Here is a 19,544-nt window from a genome sequence, read left to right as displayed (position 1 = left end):
AGACAAAAATTGTTCAATTCATGCCACTCCTGCTTTCGCTCTAGCTACCGCATCCTGCCCACCTTTCATGCCGGGCATAGTCGCTGCCCCAAAGTCTGCAATTCCACTGACCCCAACATCCTCCAACCATCTCAGCACAAGTACTCTGTACTCCTTCCACCCCATCTTCACACCGCCTTCCCTTCCCAACTGCGCCAGACTTTTCGTCGTGATCGGTCCAGCATGTCTCACAGCTACACTCCCCGGCTGCTTATCCTCAGCAGAATCCTCTACCTCGCGAAAAGCGGTAATACTCAAGGCCGACACATTTGGGTTGTGGCTCAGTGAAAAGAGACTCGTGAGCGGTTGCGGCGGATCCAATCCGCTCGTATAGGTCGAGAGACTAGTCACCACAGGCGGTGGGATGAGGCAACCCAACGCATGTCCATCCGCGGCGTTGAAAGCCCGAGAGCGGAAGAGCAGGTTGCACGTGTCCATCAATGCTGCATTTAGCGATTCGATTTGCCCTTGATCCCGGGCTGTACTGGCGTTGCTCTCGAAAGCCACTTTCCAGCTGGTGAGCAGCGAGCAGAGCCGTGATAGGGTTGAGAGTGATGGTGCTGTGAAGATGATCAGATACGTTGTTAATGGCGGTGGTGGTGGCAGGGGGATCGACAGGGGTGGTGCGACCAGAAGCGGGAGGGACGACAGGTGCGTTAGTATTAGGGAGATGGTGGATGCGGTGGGTGATGTTGTGAGGAGGGTTTGCGTTAGCAAATTCGTGTGCTTGGCTAGACCGAGGAGGATGGCCACTTGGCTGGGTGTTGGTGCGGATGGCGAGGAGAGAAGAGGGGCGGTCCACTTCGTGAGGAGCGCGGTGTAGAAGGTCAGCAGGGTGGGGAGGGGGTTGGTGATGGTTGGGGCGCTGAGGAGAGCGGTTTCCAGGGGGTTGAGGAGGGTGGTTTGGAGGGCTTGGCTTGATGAGTAAATATGTGGTGTCAAGGAAGAGGGGCGTACCGGAGAATGTTTGGAGCGGGATGTGGGATAAGAGATCTAGGATTATTCCTTGGTGTTGCGGTGGTAGCCATCCTGGTAGGTACTTTTCTAGGAAGGTCATCACGGGTTTGGGTAACGTCTAGAATCTCAGTGTCAGTCTCCAACCCCTGCTCACTTTAAGCTCCCGGGAATTTTGATACCTACTTTGGTGTATTGTGTGTATGCTAAAGCCTCGTCCAGGACCTCCACTAGCGGCTTCTTCGCATCTCGACCACTCGTTAAGCTCTCGTGTTGCTGCATGAAGGCTTTGGAGAGGCATTCATTGACGTCCTCTGTGTGACTATCCTCAGAGCCAAGCGTCACGTAGATTTGCAGTACTGGGTCGTCTAGGTCTGAGGTTGCTAGCCCTGTGATCCTGACTTTCTCCACGTTGTTGACCAGATCTTCTGCATTGTCGATTCGGTCGAGACTGTAGGATCCCTCTACTGAGGCTGATAATCGTGGTCTCTTGGGTCCTCGGCGAAATGATGGGGTTGCCTCTCGTTGATGAGGGGGATCCGCAGACAGGTGATCTGCTTTCTCCCGGATCCTTTGGAGCTGATTGGCCCATTCGAAATCGGGATGTGAGAACTCTAGAACTCGACCGGTTGCTTTCTTGACATCTAACATACCTGGAGCATAGGTATCATAGATCTGCATGATCTTCGAAAGAGCAGGCTCTCGACCAACCTTCTGGCTGAGATCTTGCAGCATCTGGACTCGAAATGGTCTGACATGTTTCCTCCTGGTAATTTGAGCAAGGAGAGGGCATAGATCCGCGCGTAGACTATTCATGTCCAGGAGATTGAAGAGAACGCTGTAGAGGCTAGACAATATCGATTTGTCTTCTAGAACATCGTGAATCACAATCATCCATTTCAGCAGCAGTTGCTGATTGGACACCGAAGCTTTTCGACTGCCATAGCCCAAAGCGTTCACAGCCATACATATTAAATGAGAAGGAACCTGGCCAGCAGGATACAAGATTTTGAATAATGCCTTTTGAGTCGTATGGTCGAGGGCATTGGGGGATGTCAGCACTTCAAGAAGTCGCTTTAGGGTTGCGGTTGTTAAGCCATGTTGCTGGGCATGAGACTGGATCTTTTCTAGATGAGTCTTCAACACGGGAAAATTCTTCTTCGTTTGGGTTTCCGACGCTGTCTGCACTGTCAGGATAATGTTTTGTGGGGTGTGGGTAGAAGTAAACATGCCTAATATCACGTGGTCGAGTGCTTCTTCAAAGTTGGGGCCTATGACCGTTAGCACCGCTCATTGAGGAACAAGAGAGGCTCTCGACCATTGACTGCTGAAGGCATTTCAGATGTTCATTGACTATGAGCTCTACTCATAGCATTACACAATCTCACAATGGCTGCTGCGTTCGTGTTTAATATTAGTGTGAGGACTTAGCGGGAGGACACGGATTCTCAAAAAGGCCCCACCCACTGTGATGGCTTCCTTCCCCCAACAATTCTCAAAGTCAACCATAGCATCAGACCCCCTAGAATCATCAAATCGTTGAGTTACATACGATCTGACCTACAGCACATCGGAAAGATTTGTTGCTCCAATTACAGACCGTGATGTGAAGCTGAATGGTATGTTCTCGCCGTCAAACGAGCTCAGCGATGGGAAGACGCCGAGTAGAGGCTGAAGGCTCGCAAGCTGATATGGGTGCTGTGAGACGGATCCTGATCAGGAGGCAGAGAAGGTACTTTGCTTGACGCCGGCCTGCTAAGAACTTTTGAATCTGCTGTAGAGGGCAGGATCTGTTCGGATTGGCATCGTGCATCTCGCTTGCAATGTCAAATCCACCTGCTGGAGTTGGAGACGGTGGTGAAGAAAGTGAAGCCTGTTTGAGGACCAATCAACCTCTCAAGCTTGATGACTTGTCCTTCCTCCTCACTATGAGAAATAAGATCTATGATATGGTATGGGTCTTGACTCGAAGGAACCGAGAGTTGGAACGTGCCATGCGAAGAACGCTTGCCATCCGCATTGAGACAGTGCATGCGCCGAGAGCCCGGGTGAAGTCAGTTGGTAATCCTCGTGCGCTTTGTCCCACTTTGTCAAATGGAGACGCTTTTCATGTGGCCCTACTTTGCATGCAATTTGTATTCGCGCTTACGGAAAAAGGGATGTTTTCGGTGATTCATCGTTCTCCATAAGAAATATCTCATATTTGTGGAACGTGGCAATGGAAAGGATGGGTCGCAAAGTCGGATTCTTTACGTGGGGCTCTCAACCGAAGCGCGGGTGAACGCGGAGGCACACGACTGTTATTTGGCAGGTATTAACGTTTCAGATCCATCTCTTATACTGAAATCCTGCTTGTTTGGGATGGTTAGGGTTTTCGAGGGAAAGTCATGATTCCGGCCGTACACAATGCTCGATATCCTTCTTTCGTGCTTCGTCTTCACCTTGTTTGCATTGCCGTGCGTAGCAAGCCCTTCTGACCTAGGTGCTCTTGAGGGTTTCAATTCAACAAAGGACCTGAATACTACCTTTCCCGACAGATCCACCATCGACATGACCAACGCTCTTGGGGACCTAATAGGCTGCTTCCACCAAGCCCCACCACAAGAGCCTCATAAACTCTCCCGCACAAATTTTATCGATTGCTTCAACGCGGAGAAGAAGATAGCTGCTCATGATTCCCACAGGCCCATAAATTTCCGTCGAAACGGTGACACTACTTTCGTACTGCCAAATAGCTTCACATACAGAACTTGCGTCATTTTCCTCGATATGGTCAGTGCAGATGCCGAGGATGTTTTCTACGTTGGAGAGATTAGAGATGCGGCGATTGATACTGCAAGGAGGTGTACTGCGCTCAATCAGGCACTGGGAGGGAAGGCTGTGGTGGGGCCAAAGAAGTTGATGGAGGTGTTGGTGTTGGGGAGGTTGTAAGTGCACATTTCGGAGTATACTCTCCCTCATCGAACCCTTGGCTTTGAACCGCACAACCTGTCTCGCGAGCAGTAGGCCAGTTTCAACTCCCAAGCCAGTCTCATACCAGGGTATTTTGCCCCAAAGAAGCCACGCTGACTCCGGTGCGTGCAGGTGGCCTTGGAAAAACAGAGCTGTTGATACAGTTGTGCTTGAAGGTGATAATGCTATTGATTGAAGGACTCGTGGGTAATAGAGTGACTCCTTCTGAGGGGCTGCCGCCAGTGCGCGTGTCACTTCTTGAATTTCTTTCGGCTGCGTACAAAGTGCTGCTTGCCTGAAAGTGTTGAGATTTTACATCACAGGGTTGTTTGGCAGTACAATGTCACTGTCTTTTGGCCGCATCTCCCCGTTGTGCTTCATCAAGGCGCAAGATTGTTTTAGCGAGCGAATAGTACTTCAATTGAGTTGTTGCGCACGTTTGCCGACTCGCGCGAATCTTGGGATTTGTTGCTACTGATCCGGTCTTCCATTCATCGAGAGTGGGATCTCACGCTATTACACGGTCATCAGGACTGCTTTATTCTCTTCTGAAGTTCTGTTGTCCAAATAGAGGTCTTCGACGACGTGCCTGATCTACGGTATAGAACCCAAACCATTCATCTTTTGGGGAGATATGCAGCAAGATCCAGACTCATCTTTCCCGTATTCTTTTGAAATAGAGAATCTAGATACTTTTTTTTGTGCTAGGTTTTTATTGTTATAGGGGAGAGCATTAACTTTTCCGTATTCATGACTCATAGTCGTTTATTTTAATTATATATTTTTATTCTATTTTGCTTAATTTATCCTATTTTTTATTTGAGTATCCAGATATCTCACAAGTCCCGGTCTCATTATCGAATAGTTGAGATGGATGAAGTCATCTTCTTAATGTTATGCATTGCAAGTTCCCGCACATTTCTAGGCAACAACCGTCGATTCTGCCCCTTTTGGGTGTGCGCAACTGCACGACCATGTGCTCACGCAGGAGCTCCATCGCCTCCGACGTACCATTATCCACGGACCGAGCGAGTCAGCGCTTGATTCATAGGCTCCAACTACCATGCATTTGCTCAGTGGTTCACGCCAGGAAGACACCCCAAATCTTGCTGACGTGAAAGAAATCTTGGCGACCAAGATCTCACCTCTGGAGGATCTGACAGGCCCAGAAAGGCGGATCAACAATTGCTCAGTCTATCCCCAAACTACCTTTCGACAAGCACTACTTAAAAGCAATGACCTATGAAACGGTGGTGAAAATGAAATGGCTCAGGCGGACGTGGGAAAGCGAAGGCTGGTCTTCACGAGCGTACGAATTGGATCTCGAGAAGAACATCGAGCTGGGTACACCGCAATGTTAGCTTCCAGAGATCCGAGAGCTGATCGGGAAAGACGTGGTCAATTTCGACGACTTTATTGAAAACAACCTAGCTATCAAGAATGACGTCTACAACCACGGCGACTCTATATCAGCAGTTCATCATCGAGTCTCTTATAAGCATGGCAGATTGCCCACATTAAGGGCAGCCCGCCAGCTACAACGGGCGTCGGGGAGCTCCAGGTTCGAATTCGATCGGGTCTTCGAGGCTTTTGAGCGTGCACGTTTCTCAAAGTTCAGCTTCAATTTTGAACATCACACCGACTTCAAAACATTCTCGGATGTCGTTGGTGCTGCGGAGGCGAAGCAATCCTTCCGCTTTCAAGTTCATCCCTTCGAGCCGACATGGAGCATCGTTCAGCACAAGACGCGGCCCCAAAGTCGAAGGAAATGGATCGGTGCTTTTGCCTGGCTTCCCGTTATGCATAAGTTTCGCTCGATCCTCCTACATAACTCGCCAGTTACTCATCAACACAGTCTTCACAACCTGCAGACGGCGCCCAAGGCGAGTCAGCCTCTTGCTGTGACACATCCTCCACAGCACTTCCATTTCAATAACCAGAGCCCATAAAGACCGTTCTAACATGAGCTAAAACCCTTCGTACTGACTGTGTCAATATGACAGTCTCCAAACAACACTTACAACCAACGCATACGTGACCTACATTTCTCGATACATAGACCACCTGTCGACACACTGATTACCTTCTAATAATGGACTCCTAACCTTCCACCATCAACCTCCCACCTGTCACACCCCCTCCGCCAGCCTCTCAGGATCGCCCTCGCAGCCATGGCAAGCTTCACAGATCTTTCAAACGAGCTCATCATCGCCATCGGCTCTCACATCCGCAAACCCGCTCACAGCCTAAAACTCGTCCTTCTCGACCGTCAGACTCAATCGCTTGATCAAAGCGCTTCTGTACGAGCACATCGTCCTCCACCCGCACGACTACCCGGTTCAAATTCCTTTTGAAAATGGTCATGAGGTTCGACGCTCGAACATCACGCGACTTCCTGCCACATTGGCCGCCAAATCCGATCTTCGCTCCGTGATCCGCACCTTCGAGATGGGCCTTGATTTTGTCGGCATAGTCGGAATGCGCGACTTCGCTACATCACTTACCCGGATGACATCTCTGAGGCGATTCCGTCCTCTCGGGGTATCGTCTACCAGACCAGGTTCAGCGTTGCCGTACGCGGTAGTATGGTCACTCGATCGTGTGAGCGAAACGCTGGAAAGCCTCGATCTCAGCAGTAGCGACTGGCCGTTCTCTTGTCGCCGCAATAGTGAACTGTCTCGGCCATTTCACCACACTCAAACACCCGTGCATGCAAAGCCGCTGCTGGGTCAGTGATTTTTGGATGGACTCTCACTGAAAATGACGGGAGGGTCGCTGCCGGTATGCTTGCAGCAGCTGGACGTGTGTTGTCATGATGATTTCGAGTATTTGAGTTCGGTCCTTTTTCCATGGTCACAGCGACTCATCACACGATGCGAACATGTTGCCCAACTACTCGTGGATCTGATGGCAGAGGAAATGAGCACCCCGCGGCACTTACGAAGTGTCACACTGTGGCTGTACTCCAAGCGGACAACTGAGCTTAGCGCCGAGGAACGGGTGCAGAAGATGGTGGATCGATTCGACTGTTCTACTGCAGGATTATATCAGCGGGGCATCAAGATGGACGCGAAGGTTTCGGATCGCCGGATTGGATATACGAGCTTCACATGCGCGGTGTGATGACGCCTGGCGTTAAATGCTGGGACGTTGAGACGGCATGCAGGGGAGTGAATCGGCGCATCATATTCCTCAGAGTGCTCTTTTGGTTGTCCAATTTCTGCGGTCCCAGTGAGTACGTAAAGCAGTGGATGGAATCATGCGACTGAGGGCATCATCTATACGAGCTAGCTCAAGGTCCTAAGAGTTATGGTCAGGCAAAAACAGTGATAACAAGTAGAACCCGTTGTTAGTAGGAAAGGTGTTACGGATTCGAACACGGCGCATACGTTGTCGTACCCGAGGGACACCCCCACGTAGCATTGATAGTGTGTAAAACAGTCCTCTTGCAATCTTCCCTTGATTGAACATTTGCGCCATGCATGGTCCACGATGACCTCTCAACACCCCCAAAAACCCTATCGAATGTGCACTGCTCTTCTAACGCGATGGCCTGATCCGGACAACACCAACAATCGCAGGTCCTCGACACTGATGTTATTGCGTCAGAAGCATATCTCACAATCTGTTTGTTTAGTATATCCAAGACTTAAATTTCTCTGTCTATTTGAGTAACTTGTCCGTTCTGGCTTGTCGTCTTCCCAATGATACACCAAGGCTATATTGTATTATACGCCATGCCACGAAACCCTTGGTCCCTGGCTGGATGATCCACTGTGATGTGATGCCGCTCCGGCAAAGCGCAAAGACCAGCTTGCATTAGCTTCTCGAGCGGGAGAGCAATCAAGGACCCCCACTGTGGCTCCCAGTCTTCCTGTCGATCTGTCCAACAGGTCGTCTGAAGTTGCTGCAATCCCATGGGCAGGAATTTGGTCAATAGTATCATGTCCAGTCCAACGTCGTTGCCATCATCTTGGGTCATGAACAGAGGGTCACCACGGTCGCCAAACAAGATATGGCTCTGAACACTGAGGCGCTTCAAAGCGATAAAGGGACGTAAGGTTTGAACACCGCTGCCGTCACGACGGTCTCCGCTTTGATCGGTGTCGATGACGAGGCTCTCGAGTGTTACGCTCACACACCCTGCGGTCTTCGTCCTGTCTCGGAAGGTGACAGAAAAGAGTGTGTGTTTGCCCCGGTTCGCGTCCAGCAGGTCTCTTGCTGCTGAGACAAAGCCTCTTCAAGCTAGGGAGGTGCAGCATCAGGGCTGAGCATCCCAAGGATTCGTGCAAGGTGTTTGAATCTAGCCCGAGATCAAGAGCCACAACCACCGGCTTGTGAGACCAAGGCGTGGTCTTCGGCATACCGGAAAAGCGAAGGAGGCGGACTGTATCCCAGCATGGATCTTCATGTATCCATTTAGAGCCGCCTCTGTTTGAGGGGTCTCCACTCTGACCCAGCACGATGTGTTTATACAGTTCCTGGGCGATCATATGGTGCATTTTGCGATTGACCAGTACGACGTGTGGTTCATCGGATGATCTGGGAATGTTGGAGGTTATGGCGACTATAAGCTCGGTTGCTAGGTGTAGGATTTTTGCCATGACTGTGGGACAGATCGAAATTTCCCAAGTCACATGAAATGCGGCTCAGTGGTGGCTGCGTCCTCCAATTATCATCTCCTGCCTCGGAATTTGGTTCCTACCGAGATAACTCCGGGGATAGGTAGCCCGCCGTTCGGAGCGGGATTGGTTTCTCGCTTCCAACACAGGATCGCTTTGCAAGGAGATCTCAGGAATGTGTTGATAGGAAGTTGAATGCTTGCTATGTTGAGAACCTCGATTGGAATCGGCGCCTGAGGAGATCGATGGAAAATGTGTTGAAGAAGACTGAAGGTTTGCGGGATCACAATTTGTCTTAGCTTTGATTTCCCCTTGATTACCTCCCAGGGAAGATGTATTGAAGAAGCATTCGAGGTTTACGGTAGATCTGACACGAAGCTCCGAGCCAAATGTGTCGTATGAAAACACGATTTTCAAATTGGCGATGTTGAAGACTTGCAACCTGTCTCAACACGCGAAGCGAGATGTATTGAGGGGAGGCACGATGGTAAATGCTTCTTTTGATTTTATGTATAGAGAGAGATGGGATGAAATACAAATACGGATTTCAAGAGTGGCAATGCTCAGCTCTGATTGTGTTGAAAATTTCGATATTCTCGACGGTTGTCTGACATGCCCGTTTCATTTCGCGTTGCGCTCCTGAACTTTCTCGGTCTTCATCGTAGGTCACAGCTGGAACGACGAGACGAACGGACCTTCTTCGCTTCAAAATTCTACGACGATATAGAAGAGGTACTCGAAAACTTCCGCAGGAACCCTGTTCCCACTGGCGTGCCGTCCACTTCCAACACAAAGGTGACTGCTTCAAACCTATGTTGTTCAAACATATACTTAGGAACGAATCCCAGAGCACGCGCGGCCACATGATAAACGAAGAACGGTGGAGATGTCCGTGGTGCACCATAATGTTCGTATACAAGTTCCGTTTTGGTAATCAAATCTTGGACCTTCAAATCGTGCACAAGGTGCGTTGTTCCGAACGATGCTATCTCTAATAACGTAAGGAACAGCGTCATGAAGACCTCTGAGACGGACAAAGTTGGCCCTTGAAATTCGAAGAACACTGAGAGTTTTCCAGCATTAGCGGATGTTGCGAGGCCGGACTCATTGCTAAAAATGGAGGTGAGGTTGGCCAGACCAAGCGACGTGGGCGGGGGTTCTGCTCCTTGACCGATTCCCATAAGACGTTGGATTTCGTTGCTTTCAGCATTGCCTGGCAGAGGATCTGGAAAGATCTCTATGACTCCTACCAAGGCCGGTGCACCGCCTCCAGACCAGAACAGATTCACGATAACGCATGCAATGATGTTGTTCTCAGTCAGGTATTGGGCCGCCTTGAATAATCCCCATATGGCATATCGGTATTGCAAGGCTGAGCTGGAGGAAGTAACGCGCGTGATCCGGATTTTGACATTTGTATAGAGGTCGAACGAAAACGTTTCCCCAGCATATGCATGTGTGCCTTCGCTGTAGGACAACTTTATCATGGCCTTCAAGATATTCATGTACGTCGACTTGCCGGAGACTCCGACCTCTGGATACACTTGGATTATGGTCTTAAAGTGTGTGTCAATGGGATCCCCTAGCGAACTTGCATGATTTGTGGGACCGAGCTCAGCTCCAATCACAGTTGAGTTTTTCTGAGAAAGATCAAGAAGCACTGTCCCGTTTCGCAGATGACCTGGCAGAGTAATGACAGTTGAGTTGACCACGCTAAAGCCAAAAAGGCATGACAAGAAGAAAGAAAGCATGACGCCTCAAAAGGGCTTGAGAAGAACCAGCCGTGTGTTGAAGGTGGCTAGATGGTAAGGAAAACAAGCGGTACAGTGAAGGGAAAAGCATTCCATGCTTGGGGCTTAGCATGCTTTGGTCTAATGGTATTTGCGACATGCGATAGTCTGGGTTAGGAGAAAAGCGAACGGGGAAAGTGCCTCGCAACAACCGGACAGGCGCCAATATTGACGCGACGGGGTCAATAGATTTAGCATCGCTGCTGAAAATGACGTCCTTCCAACAGACCTAAGGCATCTTGCACGCTCTCGGTTGATAGAAAGCTGGTTCATAAGACTGAGACTGCTCGAGAAAGAACTCCACCATTCCCATCTGCTACACCGCCAAGAAGCATACAGGCACGGCTATATGAAAGTACGGAGCGCATTCATTGCAGTCCACTCCATGGTAAGATGAAAAGCTCAAGAAATTACTCGAGGGATCTTGAAGCTGAGGGTTTAAACCCTGTAGTTTAGACGCAACAAGCGCCGCTATTGGCGCGAACATGATGGCATACTGACGTATCCAGGTTCCCAATGAATTGAACAGACAAATGCACAGAATACTGCGGCCAGCAGCGACCTCGGCAAAGTTCCTACGCCCATCCATTGATTCAGCAAGCAACCGCCCGATTTCAACTAGCTCAGCATTTGCAATGCCCATTTACAAGGGGGGCTGCTACTGCGGTGAGGTCAAGTACACCATTGACGTGTCACCGGACGATGCTCGCACTTCTCTCTGCCACTGCAAGAACTGCAAGGTATGTAGCCGCTTGCACGAAGTGTCTGGGGTGCTCCAATGCTAACAACTCGCCAGAAATTCTTTGGAACAGCATTCGGATTGACAACAAAAGTCCCAGTCTCCTCCTTTTCTTATACTTCCGAGTCTAAAAAGCCTACAATACACGAAGCAGATAATGGGAGTGGCACAACTCTGCACCGAGAGTTCTGCCCGACATGCGGAAGCGGGATCTTGGAGGTCGGTGCAGCGGCAATGAAGGACTTTCGATATATCATGACAGGGACGCTGGATCACCCTGGCGATTTGCCGCCAAAAGGCGAATTCTGGTGCAAGAGGCGCGAGAAGTGGATGCCAGAAGTACCGGGTATATTTCACAAGCAGGAGATCAAAGATTGAGGGAGTCGTTGCTGCAGTGAACAGAATGCAAGTAATTGATGTGCAACGAACCTTCTAATGATTCTCGTCCAATGCCTTCGAGTGATTTTTCGGAGCACGACAAGTAAGGAATTGAAGATGGTCCGGCCAACACGCCCCCGCATGTCTGACTTCAACGCAGCACAATTGCAAAATTGTTCCTTGACTTTCCGGATCTGATCTCCTCCTTCTTAAATACTTTCGATCCCTCAGCCTTTCCTGCCTCATACTTCCAGAGGTAGTAGACCAATTTCGCACTCAACTTTCGCTTTGCTCTTTTGTAACCCAAGCTTTCCATGATTGCATTCAGCCTCTCCTCATCCAGGTATCTAGAGTTGGCCACACAGGGCGCAGGCAGCACCAGGAAGAGCCCCGGGAAAAGCCCCACTTTGCGACCTGAGTAGGGTCTGAGAAAGCTCGCAACCCGCCTTAGCATTTCTCCTCTTTCCACCGGATCGCCGACAAAATTGACTACCAAGCTTAAGCTCACAATATCGAAGCCTTCTTGATCTAAGTCTCCAGCTGCGCAGGTAGGCCTCTCTATGAAGTCCTGCTGTTTGATATCAGGATGCTGAGAATGTAGATCGATCCTCTCCATATCAAAGAGCCCACTCCGCGAGCAAGCATTATCTGGTCTTAGCGCGCCAACCTCAAGCATTCTTAACCGCTTCCCGCTTTCCACTGATATTTTGTCCTCTCCCTCTCCCATTGTCAGCCATTCCGTCAGGATCTTGCTCGTATCACCGCCCCTCTGCGCCGACTGCCCTTGTTTACTGGCTTCCTGGTACTTGGGCAGGCCGCCGGATGCATCGATCTTCGCTTGAATAGCTTGAGCCTCGCTAGTGTCGCCTTTGGCAAGAGCGGCAGAAACTTGTTTGCGCAGAGTATGATGAGAGCGAATTAGAGAGCGTGTCGTGCGAGAGGAGAGGGAGAGCGTTGGCTTGATATTGCGAGGACGGGTAGAGGAGAGGAGTTGCGGACGGCGCTGTTTCTTGGCTGCCATTCAGTAAATACCTACTATTGAAGGAGGTCGTAGCCAGCTAAGCCGACTTTCGCTTGTTGTTCATGCCATGATAATGGAAGGACAACGAATTGTGGACCAGGAATCCAGGATTTAAGAAAGCTTGGCGGGTAAAGAAAGAGCTCTCCTAGGCTAGAGCTGCCGCTTTTAGCGAGCGGGCTCGATGTCGGGTTAAAAGTGATCAAAACTCTTAGCGTGAACACAGTTCATCTCGCTACATCTTTTCCCCGGGCGTATATACTGAGCATATACTTCTAGATGCCTACAAGATTAGGGAGTGGAAGTCGGCCCCATAGCTTCACTAGCTTCGATAACAACTTGCCAATGAAAACGGTAAATCAAGGAGTGTTGGAATGTTGTTTCTGGAGCCATTTGCCGATGCTCCACATGCCCCACATGCATCATATTCCAGCGGTGCAATTACCTCACAACAACACGTATGCGACAGCCTGACAGGCCCTTTTCGTTCTTATTGTAAGGGCCGCGATCTCATTTTTGGGGTGAGGTTACAAGTATGGCCCCCTGAAATTCGGGAGTTCTTCGGAGAGAACATTGGTGCTGGAGCAAATGAAAAAATGAAAGCAAATGCTGACGGCGGTGATCGTGTCCATTTTTGATTTCCTATGTGATGCTGTTCAGAACTTTAGCTACGCAACAAGACGCTTCAGGGACACCACTCATCCTCTCCATCCCCGTTTTCTCTCTCTACATACACCCCCCCGCCCCCACCAAAAACCCCTTCATATCCACATCACCGTGAAAAGAATATTGAAACTAAAACCAAAGTCCAAATACCGCGACTAATGCGCCATGTTTGAATTATCGAAACACAAAAGGTGGAAGTACCACCTCGTGCGCACACGTCCCATGCGCAGGCAAGCAAGCAAGACCCTCTAAAGCGTATGCCACAAGGCTAGCACAACATCACCTACAGGAGGTAAGCAGCGAGACCGAGCAGAGCGACAAAGCTGACGCTGGAAGCGCCCACTTTGTTAGCGGCACCCTTGAAGGTCGTCGTCGTCGGCGTCGCCGCTGTAGAGGATACAGATCGAGAGGTGGTGCCGGCTGAAGCAGTACTGGCACGCAGGGTGGTGCTGTTAGAGGCTGGGAATGGTGCTGAGGCGGTGGTGAGTCTGACGGCCGGGGTCGAAGAGATTGCCACGACGACAGGGACGGAGGAGACAACCTTGGTCGAGGAGACGACGACTGGAACCGAGGAAACAACCTTGGTCGAGGAAACAACGACTGGGACCGAGGAGATAACCTTGGTCGAGGGGACGACGACTGGGACTGAGGAGACAAACTTGGTGGAGGAGACAGCGACTGGGGTGGGGCTCGTTGTAACGAGTTGTTGCGTCAGGGTGCAAGGGCAGCTGGATTACAATCTCGCAGTCAGTATTGCCTACCTGAGGGTGTAGATGGAGCTCGGAAACATGTTTCGAGAATAAAGAAATATGAAAAGGAAAAATACGTACTCGGTGATTGTCAAAGTTGTCGCCTGCAGGGGAACTTGTCAGCCAATGTCCACACACATGGACCGGTTACTGCAATGCTGCGAAGCGTGCGTAGCTTACCCCAGTGACAGTGATGATCTTGCCATTGATAGACAGGGAGGTCGCCGATGAACAATATGTGGTCAAAGTGCTGACAACCTGGGTGGTATACGAGGTGGCATATTGTCCAGCAGACACACTAGTGGCAGCAGACACACTGGCGGCTAGGGCAATGGGAGCGGCGAGAATTGAATAACGCATTTTTGATGGTTGATGTTGGTAAAATACGGACTTCGGTGTGGTAGTGGTAGTTTTGATGGGATAGAAGGTATAGTTGTTATTAGAATGGGGAAGGGTATTATTTTATAGTAAGTAAACGAGTGTAATCGGAGAAGACCGGGGTGTTTGTAATCAAGAAGATGGATGGAGCAGAGAAAGAGGTGCTGATGGAGGGCAGGGAGTTCTTATGGGCTTGAGAAGCTGGCGCCGTCGTGATCAGGTACGCGATCACGCAAGTTCCCTTCACACCCTTCTGTGATTTTTGGCTTCATGTTTGGCTGTCTAGACTCTAAGGTGTCTAGACTGTAGAGGCAATGATATCAGGTTGGCGTGGTGTTGGTCACTGGTGGTCGGAGGTGGTGGTGGGCTTTGAACTTTCACGCTGCTTAAAGCTTAGGATGCTTAAGGGAAGGATGTTTAACCCAAGTCAGGATATTTTCGGCCCCGTGGTTGATCTGGTTGATCTGGTTGATCTGCGAACATCATCTATCGACCAATCGTGCCGCGGAAGGGTTGAACAGGGTTGCCAATGTTGGCATCGGTACCTTGCAGAAGCGTCAAAACTGACCCTACGTGGTAACGTGTACCTGAAGACCTTGGATTAACTTAAAGAAGCGTGGAATGACAAGCCACATCATGGTGACATCTCCTAGCCTCCTGTCAAAAAGCAGCAATTTTGCTTTTGTTTCTTTTGATGGCTGCAGGCTGCAGCAGTGGAAATTAGATGATCCGCACACGTGACACACACACACACCTCTATTGGATTTGAATGGCGACATTTGTTCCACTCCAAACCCTTCCATTGGGGGCACAAGACGGTGGGTCATTTTTAGGAGCGTAGCAATCAGCAGGGTGTTGGCTGGAACCATGTAGCTATTCCATATAAGTTATCTTCTTGTCATAAAATCCTTCACACGCTTAAAACATAGGATTTCTACAGAGTAGTCAGATTTAAAGACCCCCCAAATGTCCAATCTCGCTCCCTTGAAAAGCGCCTTGATTCTCAGGAAATGTATCAGCGTCCCCTGACATCATGCACGATGTTAGTTGCAAAGCTCGTATTCTCTTTTGTCGTTTTAGTCAAACAAGTACTTCGTCTCCTCGAATATTGTCAATCAAAAACAATGCTCCAATTTAAGTTTTATCTAAATGTACGTAGTTGCTTGTAGGCTAAATCTTCCAGGGCCCAGATATTACATATTCTTGCGAGGTGGGCGAAGAAGAGTAAAATTCGATTATCTGAATAGTCTCACAGGCAACTACTTTGTTCCACCCAATCTGTCCAAGTCTTCACCCGTGTCTTCCCTGCCCCGAAGCCTCGATCTCCTGAGATTGCCTGTCAAGAAGCCTAGCACCCGTTCTCCTTGGAAAAGATCGTCAGCTCGTGGGATACAAGTCAGATACTGCCTGAAGAACTTACTGGTGGAATCCCGCCCCTCCCATACTGCCATACAAGCAGACACATCAGCTATAATGGAAAAAAGGGAACCGCGGAGGGAGCAGCTCACGGGACATCGCACAAGGGTGTAGCACTCATAGCCGCTAGCGCAGTCGGCCTTGCTGCATGTCTGTGCGTACCCGGCCGTCGGAGTGTAGCCTGCTAAATCGCAGACGCCTGTACATGGTTGAAATGTCTGTCTCAGAACGGGACTGGTCAAACCGGGGAGACGAAACTAGAGAAGACCAACACTGATCGGGGGCGCCAGGGCAGAAATATGGGACAGGAGCTGCGGCGGGACTCGCCGCGACGGCGAGTATGCCTGTGAGGAAGGTGAAGATGGTGGCTTGGAATTTCATTATGTCTTTCAGGGGAAGATTGAGCGAGAGCTGGGATGTCGGCCTTTGACTCGAGGATTCAAATCTGGACACAAAAGGTGGAAAGGGGGATCCATTTTATAACTTCAATTGGTAGCAATAGTACGGCAGGGGATGTGAAGCATGGAGCCGGATAAAAAGCACGCATCCTGAAAAAATGCCATGGCACTGGAGCGCCAATAGATATGCAGCATATATGCATCTCGTGATCGAATCCCTTCAGCTGAAACGGCAAGATTTTCATACGTTCAATGCCTACCTGCCATATCAAGCCAAGCCTCATAGGCGTCTCGCTAGACCCAGCCAATTGAAAGCGATAAGAAGCGAGTCAGAGTACGCTAAGACCGACACCGTCGTTGACGGTCAATTGATCCCCTAATTAGTACTGACCGCCAGCAGCCGAGTATTACAGCTTTCCAAGGCGAGCGAAAGCGAAGAATTCTAGTAGTGAATTCTCCGACAACGTCTGAATGTCCTCGGTGCTCTTCTTTGCCAGCCTATGGATCTGACCTCGATCATTCGGAGGGAACCTCAAGGAAAATGCCAATTTTTGTTGTCCCTCATCAACGGGGCTGGTACGAGGAAGAGCCACTGATAACTTAGCAGTGATGAGTAAAAGATCGTTTGTAGATATCAAGGGAAGAGGGTTCTCTTCCTCAGATTGAATGCGATCTTTGTACCATCCGGCGGATTTCCACATATGTATCAATGGTTTCGAAGAAACGTTGACCGCGGCTTCTGAAAAAGCCTTGGCCCGACCACTCGAAGATCAAGACTAGCATACTGGACACCATCTTCTACGGTTGCTCTTCACATAGGTGAAGTCTCCCTCCATCCTGGATTGTTCTTACCGTTCCTTCCAACCCAGGAAAGAATATAGTGGCCCATAGCAACAACCAAAGGGCACGGCCGTCATTTCCATTTATCAGAGCTTTGGTCCCACCACTCCCTTGGTTTCCAGGGCTCAAGGTATCAAGGTTGCCAAAGGAGAATCTCGTATTGTGGATTGCCGAGAACTCCACATCTCTTCAAATTTGATTTATCCCAGTACCGCTCTAAAGCATCGCTGATTGCTGAGAGAGCATTGTAGCATGACGAAGTATAACGTTTGCGTAGCGTCAAAAATTCCATCGTCTTCGAGGCGTAACAGTTCTTCTTTTGCCACATGAGCCCTATCATCAGACATTTATAATATCTTTTCACGAAAAGCATTCTGTAGAGTACTCCATCCGTAACAGCGGTAGATTTTAGCGACGAAACCTCGGCTCTAGCGCTTCGCTAGCGCAGCCCACAAAGAAGGCTTGGCTTTGAATTTCCTGAACTCATACTTGTATTGAAAACGGGACGCCGACACATCACAATAACAGTAATGGCGCCAAAAGCAGCCAGCAAGAAGGGTCAGTACATCCCTCCGTTCCTGTATCACACAGATACTCAGAAGATGCCTACTGTTACCGCTTTTCGTTGGGAGCAAGTGGGAACATGCCAGCAGCACGAAGCTCCTGCGAGCTTTCGACTCTGGACATCTGGACGAAGTACGGGACCATAAGTGCATATGCTGACTCGATCATCTACAGCGCCCATCGGCGGCAAGCACAATGCCAAAGCCAGTCTGGCCGCGAAATCTGCCCTGAAAGGCGTACGCCCACCCCCCCCCAACCTCCTCTACACTCCTCTAATCCCTACATTTCCAGGCCCACTCGAAGAAAGCCCGCAAAGTCCGCCTCACAACCTCCTTCCACCGACCCAAGACGCTCCAACTCTCCCGCTCGCCCAAATACCCGCGCAAATCCGTCCCGCATGAGGCTCGCTTGGATCACCACAAAGTCATCATCAACCCTCTGAATACCGAAAGCGCGATGAAGAAAATCGAGGAGAACAATACGCTGGTGTTTATTTGCGATGTCAAGGCGAACAAGAGGCAGATCAAGGAGGCTTTGAAGAAGCTGTATGATGTGGATTGCGTGAAGATTAATACATTGGTCAGGTATGTCTGGAGGAACAGAAGGTTATGGCAGAGAGAAGAGATTAGCTAATAACATAATACAGGCCTGATGGATCGAAGAAGGCCTATGCGAGGTTGACACCGGATGTGGATGCTCTGGATATTGCGGCGACGAAGCTCAACATTGTCTAGACCTCGGAAGTGATGTGGCAAAGACGACGGAGTTAGCTAGGCTCATGCAGTCGAAACATCCCACAGCTTTTCACGATTCGCCCGGTCTCGACTTCTCCAGATCCACCATGATTGATACCAGCCCATTTGATACTTCACGAAGAAGAGGAGACTCTCCCATGCTCCCCAACGCCCCGTACAGATCGGAGATTGCAACGCCCATCGTACAAAAAATCCATCCATACCACCTCTATCCCCACTCATCCTTCCGTATATCCCGCCCCGATCACCGATCCCCAACTCGTAGAAATCCACAGAGGTCCAACCAACTGCCCACCGTCCACCCCCCCTCCTCACACCCCCCCCTGCCCTCGCATAACGCTCAAATGCTTCAGCACAGCCTCATTCGCGTCCAAGAACCTCTCCACGCAATTCCGCACGCAGGGCTCCTCCTTCCGGTCCAGCCCGCTCGACGAGATGGCCCCCGTGACGCACTTCGTCCAGCAGATGTCGGTGAGTTCGTGCACGGCTGGACGGGTCGTTCGTCAGCGCTTTTGGGCAGGGGGGCGGTGGGCGGAGGAGGCAGAAGGGGAATGGGGGGGGAAGGTCAAAGACGCGCGAGTGAGTGGGGGGAAGGAGGGGGAGACTGGCGGGCCGCACATTCTTGGATCTTGGCTTTTTGCATCTCGTTGTTGATGGATTGCTGCAGGTCGCGCTTGTCGCGGTCGGAGAGTCTGTCGATGTCGACTTGCGCTTGGCGTTGGTCCATTGTCGCGCTTTCCCGGTGGTCAATCCGGTTGGGGATGTTTTACGCCCCGTTCGCGGTCTTGTCGCGGTGGCGATGACTGGGAGGGATCGGTGTCGATTGTTGGGAGATATTGGTAATTGGCTTGGAGGTCGGCTACTTAAGTATGTTCAGGGTCACCCGAGGCTGCCGCTTTAGCGCCCAATCTACTCTACCCTCACTCGTCTCATCCATCTTGCCCACTAACCTCCCAGATCCGATACCTAGAAGCGCGGTCTCTCGCACGGCATCAGTTGTCTACGTGACCTTCCATGTAGCTGCCACCTCGGGTGTAAAAGAGAGCGCTATGCCACGATCTTCCGCCTTTTTAAGAAGATTCGTAGGAGTGATCATCCTCTCTCCCCTCTCCTATTCTATCTGTTTACAATCAACGTCCACCGTAAGTATTCGCGCAATCACGAATATCTGTGGAATCGATCATCAACCCATCTGCATGTGAATGACAGTCTTTACGTTCATCACGATATCGTTAGCGCCGTCGCCGATTTTTTGCGGTGTATCGTTACCAGTAGGTATGTTACTA

At 50.2% G+C, this 19,544-nt stretch overlaps 11 protein-coding genes across 11 annotated transcripts; 4 read left to right on the top strand and 7 right to left on the bottom strand.

Annotated features, from left to right (window-relative positions):
• Window positions 1-18: 18 nt before the first annotated feature.
• On the bottom strand, window positions 19-1,067 carry HO133_000240 (uncharacterized protein; the record flags this gene model as incomplete). Its single annotated transcript, XM_037291180.1, has 2 exons — window positions 19-955; window positions 997-1,067. The coding sequence occupies 2 exons, from the start codon at window positions 1,065-1,067 to the stop codon at window positions 19-21; spliced, it is 1,008 nt and encodes a 335-aa protein (XP_037152615.1).
• Window positions 1,068-1,146: 79 nt separating this feature from the next.
• Window positions 1,147-2,223, bottom strand: HO133_000239 (uncharacterized protein; the record flags this gene model as incomplete). Its single annotated transcript, XM_037291179.1, has 1 exon — window positions 1,147-2,223. One exon carries the CDS (start codon window positions 2,221-2,223, stop codon window positions 1,147-1,149), a length of 1,077 nt encoding a protein of 358 aa, XP_037152614.1.
• Window positions 2,224-3,399: 1,176 nt separating this feature from the next.
• HO133_000238 (uncharacterized protein) lies at window positions 3,400-4,141 on the top strand (the record flags this gene model as incomplete). Its single annotated transcript, XM_037291178.1, has 2 exons — window positions 3,400-3,920; window positions 4,096-4,141. The coding sequence occupies 2 exons, from the start codon at window positions 3,400-3,402 to the stop codon at window positions 4,139-4,141; spliced, it is 567 nt and encodes a 188-aa protein (XP_037152613.1).
• A 1,039-nt stretch (window positions 4,142-5,180) lies between these two features.
• HO133_000237 (uncharacterized protein) lies at window positions 5,181-5,894 on the top strand (the record flags this gene model as incomplete). Its single annotated transcript, XM_037291177.1, has 2 exons — window positions 5,181-5,289; window positions 5,314-5,894. The coding sequence occupies 2 exons, from the start codon at window positions 5,181-5,183 to the stop codon at window positions 5,892-5,894; spliced, it is 690 nt and encodes a 229-aa protein (XP_037152612.1).
• A 1,769-nt stretch (window positions 5,895-7,663) lies between these two features.
• Window positions 7,664-8,549, bottom strand: HO133_000236 (uncharacterized protein; the record flags this gene model as incomplete). Its single annotated transcript, XM_037291176.1, has 2 exons — window positions 7,664-8,166; window positions 8,312-8,549. The coding sequence occupies 2 exons, from the start codon at window positions 8,547-8,549 to the stop codon at window positions 7,664-7,666; spliced, it is 741 nt and encodes a 246-aa protein (XP_037152611.1).
• Window positions 8,550-9,280: 731 nt separating this feature from the next.
• On the bottom strand, window positions 9,281-10,318 carry HO133_000235 (uncharacterized protein; the record flags this gene model as incomplete). The annotated part of the gene is made up of 2 exons (XM_037291175.1): window positions 9,281-9,377; window positions 9,399-10,318. The coding sequence occupies 2 exons, from the start codon at window positions 10,316-10,318 to the stop codon at window positions 9,281-9,283; spliced, it is 1,017 nt and encodes a 338-aa protein (XP_037152610.1).
• A 674-nt stretch (window positions 10,319-10,992) lies between these two features.
• Window positions 10,993-11,474, top strand: HO133_000234 (uncharacterized protein; the record flags this gene model as incomplete). The annotated part of the gene is made up of 2 exons (XM_037291174.1): window positions 10,993-11,097; window positions 11,154-11,474. The coding sequence occupies 2 exons, from the start codon at window positions 10,993-10,995 to the stop codon at window positions 11,472-11,474; spliced, it is 426 nt and encodes a 141-aa protein (XP_037152609.1).
• A 151-nt stretch (window positions 11,475-11,625) lies between these two features.
• On the bottom strand, window positions 11,626-12,495 carry HO133_000233 (uncharacterized protein; the record flags this gene model as incomplete). Its single annotated transcript, XM_037291173.1, has 1 exon — window positions 11,626-12,495. One exon carries the CDS (start codon window positions 12,493-12,495, stop codon window positions 11,626-11,628), a length of 870 nt encoding a protein of 289 aa, XP_037152608.1.
• Window positions 12,496-13,441: 946 nt separating this feature from the next.
• On the bottom strand, window positions 13,442-14,267 carry HO133_000232 (uncharacterized protein; the record flags this gene model as incomplete). Its single annotated transcript, XM_037291172.1, has 3 exons — window positions 13,442-13,487; window positions 13,989-14,011; window positions 14,088-14,267. The coding sequence occupies 3 exons, from the start codon at window positions 14,265-14,267 to the stop codon at window positions 13,442-13,444; spliced, it is 249 nt and encodes an 82-aa protein (XP_037152607.1).
• A 3,202-nt stretch (window positions 14,268-17,469) lies between these two features.
• HO133_000231 (uncharacterized protein) lies at window positions 17,470-18,237 on the top strand (the record flags this gene model as incomplete). The annotated part of the gene is made up of 4 exons (XM_037291171.1): window positions 17,470-17,497; window positions 17,678-17,739; window positions 17,795-18,087; window positions 18,150-18,237. The coding sequence occupies 4 exons, from the start codon at window positions 17,470-17,472 to the stop codon at window positions 18,235-18,237; spliced, it is 471 nt and encodes a 156-aa protein (XP_037152606.1).
• A 332-nt stretch (window positions 18,238-18,569) lies between these two features.
• HO133_000230 (uncharacterized protein) lies at window positions 18,570-18,985 on the bottom strand (the record flags this gene model as incomplete). The annotated part of the gene is made up of 2 exons (XM_037291170.1): window positions 18,570-18,745; window positions 18,877-18,985. 2 exons carry the CDS (start codon window positions 18,983-18,985, stop codon window positions 18,570-18,572), a joined length of 285 nt encoding a protein of 94 aa, XP_037152605.1.
• Between the last annotated feature and the right edge of the window lie 559 nt (window positions 18,986-19,544).

The sequence above is a fragment of the Letharia lupina genome (assembly GCF_014066315.1).
Source record: "Letharia lupina isolate WasteWater1 chromosome Unknown contig_10, whole genome shotgun sequence".
NCBI classification, from domain to species: Eukaryota; Fungi; Ascomycota; class Lecanoromycetes; order Lecanorales; family Parmeliaceae; genus Letharia; species Letharia lupina.
This window is presented reverse-complemented; position numbering and strand designations above follow the sequence as displayed.